This window comes from Panicum virgatum, chromosome 6K, assembly GCF_016808335.1.
Source record: "Panicum virgatum strain AP13 chromosome 6K, P.virgatum_v5, whole genome shotgun sequence".
Classification (NCBI taxonomy): Eukaryota; Viridiplantae; Streptophyta; class Magnoliopsida; order Poales; family Poaceae; genus Panicum; species Panicum virgatum.
The window spans coordinates 37412531-37416327 of NC_053141.1; the positions used below are offsets into that span (position 1 = coordinate 37412531).

Genomic DNA, 3797 nt, shown 5'->3' on the forward strand with positions numbered 1-3797 from the left:
CCCAGAGGAGCCGGAGCCGCCGCTGCACGCCCGATCGTCGTGCCCAAAGGAGCCGCCGCCGCCCACTCGCTTTGGCCGCGCCGCCCGCCCGCCCGCTCGCCTCCCCTGCGCGCGAGCCGAGCCACCGCCCGGACGTTGCAGGCCGCGCCACCGCCCGCCGTGGAACGCCGTAGCCCCGCGCGGCGTGGAGCACGGCTTGCCCCTGGCCGCGGGGTGTGCTGCGTGGCTCGCCGCTCCACCCTCCCCGCCCGCAACCGCGCGCGCCGCTCCGTCCTTCCCGCCCATGACCGTGCACACCGCTCCGCCGCTCGCTGTCGGCGTGCTTGAGGAGACGGCGGAGCTCGAGGCGGCGGATGGGAGGGCGGAGAGGGAGGGAGGGAGGATGGCCGCGGAGGAGCCGCCGCCGCCGCCGGAGCGCCCTTCTCTGCCTGTCCGCGAGCAGGGGATGGGGGCGGAGGGAGCAGGGGAACCCGATCCACCGGCGTCCGCGCCCGATCCGAGCGGATCCGCGTCGGGGAGGCCGGATGAGGTGCAGACCCTTGGAGAGGCGCAATTGGGTGGAGAGCAGCAGGGGAGGCGCGGGCGGCCGAAGGTGTGGAGCACAGCGGCGGCGGCGGCTCGGGGGCCGACGGTGGAGAGAGAGAGGAGAAGAAAGAAAGAGAGAGAAAGGGGAGAGGAGAAGAGAGATGTGGCTGGCAAGTGGACCCCACCGCCACGTGGCGTCCACGGCAGCGAAACCGGGTAGCAAAACCGCCCAATGGTCGAAAATGAACGGTTTTAAGGGTTGGATGGTCAAAGATACCCGGTTTTGGAGTTCGATGGCCAAAATCAAACCGAGACAAGAGTTGGATGGCCAAAAATAGACTTTTTCCTATTAAGTAACAACATTTGACACATGGCATGCACTTAGTCTATAAAGTGGTTCAGAGAATGCTTTGTTTGCATCTATGAAGTGTTGATGATCCATCCATCCATGCCCACAACATTCGATGGGCCGTCCTCCTGAACTGAAGTACCGTCTGTTTTGACTGCATGCATGAGAAAGGAATTGAATTTAGTGATGTCTTTGTATTTTCTTTTGCAACAATGATGTCGTGGTAGGCTGGTAGCAAGTGAGGATTGAGCTGGTGTTGCAATGTTTTTTTTCCATTGAGGGAGTCCTGTTGTTTTGTATGTTCTTTCCTTTCGATCGAGATTGGGGGAAAAACAAAGATTTGTGTTGTCAATTGTCATGATTCACATGGACTCTTCTGTAAGTTCGTTCGGTCATTCGGTGAATGCAATACTGGATACCATCAGAAGAATTGATCGAGAGGTACTGAGTAAGTCTGCTACCACGTAACAACTGCCCTTGTTTGCGCCAAAAAAAAGAGAGAAGAAAATGGTTTGGCTTAAAAATCATGCCAGATCACTGTGCCGCTCCGCACGAACTACCTGGCGGCCCACCGGCCACGATGGTCATAAGGAAAGAAAATTTCGTCGTCACGGCCCTTCCGGTCCTGCTTTCTGGGCCGCACATTCCGCACGGCCCGTTTCCATCTCGGGCCGGCCCACCCGTCTGCGCCCTCCTTTCCCCTCCCGCAAGCGAGAGCCCCCGAACAAATCCCCCGCACGCCTCCGCAGCCGACGATGTCCACCGCCGCGGACGCCGACGCCGACTACTCCAGCTCCGGCGGATCCGTGATGCCCGACGTCCTCGCCAAGGGCCGCGAGGCCTGCTACAAGGTACAGCCCTCACCCCCTCTCCCGGCTCCTAATCCCTCACCTTCCTCTCCGGCCTCCCGCCACTGACGGGCGGCGCGCCCTCCTCTCCGTCCTCCGCAGGCGCGGGATGCCTTCTACGCGTGCGTGGAGAAGCACGCGGACAAGAAGCCCACCGAGATCGCCACCATGGGGCTCCTCTACCCCGCCGACTGCAAGAAGTCCCGCGCCAACTTCGTCAGCAACTGCCGCCCCACCTGGGTAAGCACTCGCCGTCGGCGCTTTGCGCGCTTCTTGCTTTCTCTTCGTGGCGCTCGGTTAAGTTGGCGATTCCGCAGGTGAAACACTTCGACCGGCAGTACTGCGCCAAGAAGCGCGTGCAGAGGCTGCTCGACGGCGACGAGGACCGGCGGGGCCCCATCTCGCTTCCCCAGCCCTACACCTTCAAGCAATAGGTAGCCCTCCTGGGTTTCTGTTTTTGGTATTGAGCTGAATTGGATCAGTACTACTTTGGTATCCGGATGCTATAGTGTTGGTTCCAGGCTTGACATCGTTTAGATGTGATGCATATGTGATGAGTGATGTGTAGCAGTACATTGCTCCCAATGCTAATGGATGAACAAATTTGTATGTGAATTTTTAAATATTAAGATATCCCCCTACTTGGCATGTGATTTTCAATACTTTTATTCTGATGGGTGCTGGAATTCTTATTGAACCTTTTGTTCTTTCATGGCTTGTTTCAACTCATAACCAGGTCGCTTGAAATAAGAATGCCAGTTACCATCTTTAGCCAAAATACGTTAAACCAATGGTGATATTTCAGTCTATCATCCACAATGTTTATAGCTCTTCTAAAATGTGGTTTTTACAGCTATGGAAGTGCTTTCATTATATCAAGATTCTGATTCGTTCTTGAAATAAGGCAACTACAAACATTCCCTGAAACACAATATAGTAACCAAAAGGTTCAGTTTATATAACTGCCTTGCCAGATTTCATGATGCACTGGTGATTCATTCCCTTTTACAGTGTTGTCAAATTGACACCTCTCAACCTGTACGAATTTTGAGTGCCTGCTAGTATTCACAGATGCAGATTATTGTTCAATCACTATCTATCTACCATTATGTTTACTGTAGCTATTTTTATGCATCAGGATGTATTTGGGCTTTTGGTTCTTGTGGTTTTCTTCAAGCCTTTTGAACTGATTTTGCATGCAATGCTGGCTTCTTTGATCACTGCATTCATTGGGCCTCTTTAGGTGTTCAACTAAACATACCAGGACTGTTAAGATTGTGTATTCCATTGGCGTACCTTCTGTCTGTCTCCTAATTCTTCCATGCAAGAGCCTGTACCTTTGGTTCATGATCAATACCCAGTTTGGTGATTTGTCCTATTGTCCTATATATGAACTCTGATCACTGAAGGGACAGCTAATTTTGTTTTGCTCTCTGCATTTGACCTTGTTCTAGGTACTTCATGCTATGGTTGACAAACCTGATGCTTGAATAATGTTAGCCATTGGCTGTAACAGAGGATCAATTTTTTTGACACTGAACAGCTATATGATCTATCGATTTCATTAGAAGATGAACCTGTATTATATGGCTTCAGATGGATATGTAAATCAATCATTTGATGTTTTGTTTATCTCCTTTTTATTTCTTTCTATAACAAAGATTTTTCAAACAGTCACTTGTTCAATCAGTTATATCCGTATTTTCCTGTATGGATTAATGGACGTGGTGTTTTATAGTAATTTTTAGTTTATATCTTTTTATTGCCTTTGTAGTGCCGTAGAATTTTTTTTGTCATTTAGCTTGTCTAGATTTAGAAATCGAAGATGCGCATACCTATGAGAATTAGTCTGACGGGCTCCACTAGAGGGTTATATATAAGGTTCTGCAGTGAGATAGGATATAAGCAATTTTGTTGAAGGGGATTGGACAGCTGTTCTGGAATTATGTTTAAATTTTATTTTTTTGAATTATTTTAAATTTAAAACTTAAGACCCCAGGTTTTATACATTTGTTCTTGGTAGGTATTAAAGTTCATCAGAGCTGGGGGTACCAGCCTGACTGTCAACACAAATG

General features: G+C 50.5%; 1 protein-coding gene across 2 annotated transcripts; it reads left to right on the plus strand.

Annotated features, from left to right (window-relative positions):
• The first annotated feature begins 1561 nt into the window (after nt 1-1561).
• Nucleotides 1562-3433, plus strand: LOC120712482. 2 transcript variants are annotated; one of them, XM_039998272.1, is made up of 4 exons: nt 1562-1725; nt 1825-1962; nt 2040-2156; nt 3177-3433. In XM_039998272.1, the coding sequence occupies exons 1-3, from the start codon at nt 1630-1632 to the stop codon at nt 2154-2156; spliced, it is 351 nt and encodes a 116-aa protein (XP_039854206.1). In that variant the 5' UTR covers nt 1562-1629; the 3' UTR covers nt 3177-3433. The 2 variants fall into 2 exon arrangements, with proteins under 2 accessions (XP_039854206.1, XP_039854205.1); XM_039998271.1 differs by lacking the exon at nt 3177-3433 and having other exon boundaries at nt 2040-2390.
• Nucleotides 3434-3797: the final 364 nt, after the last annotated feature.

Bases quoted from the DNA above. Each gene is read 5' to 3' on its own strand.
- LOC120712482 (XM_039998272.1), top strand. From the start codon at position 1,630: ATGTCCACCGCCGCGGACGCCGACGCCGACTACTCCAGCTCCGGCGGA. The intron at 1,726-1,824 runs GTACAGCCCTCA...CGTCCTCCGCAG, and splicing joins GCCGCGAGGCCTGCTACAAG to GCGCGGGATGCCTTCTACGC. The intron at 1,963-2,039 runs GTAAGCACTCGC...GCGATTCCGCAG, and splicing joins GCAACTGCCGCCCCACCTGG to GTGAAACACTTCGACCGGCA.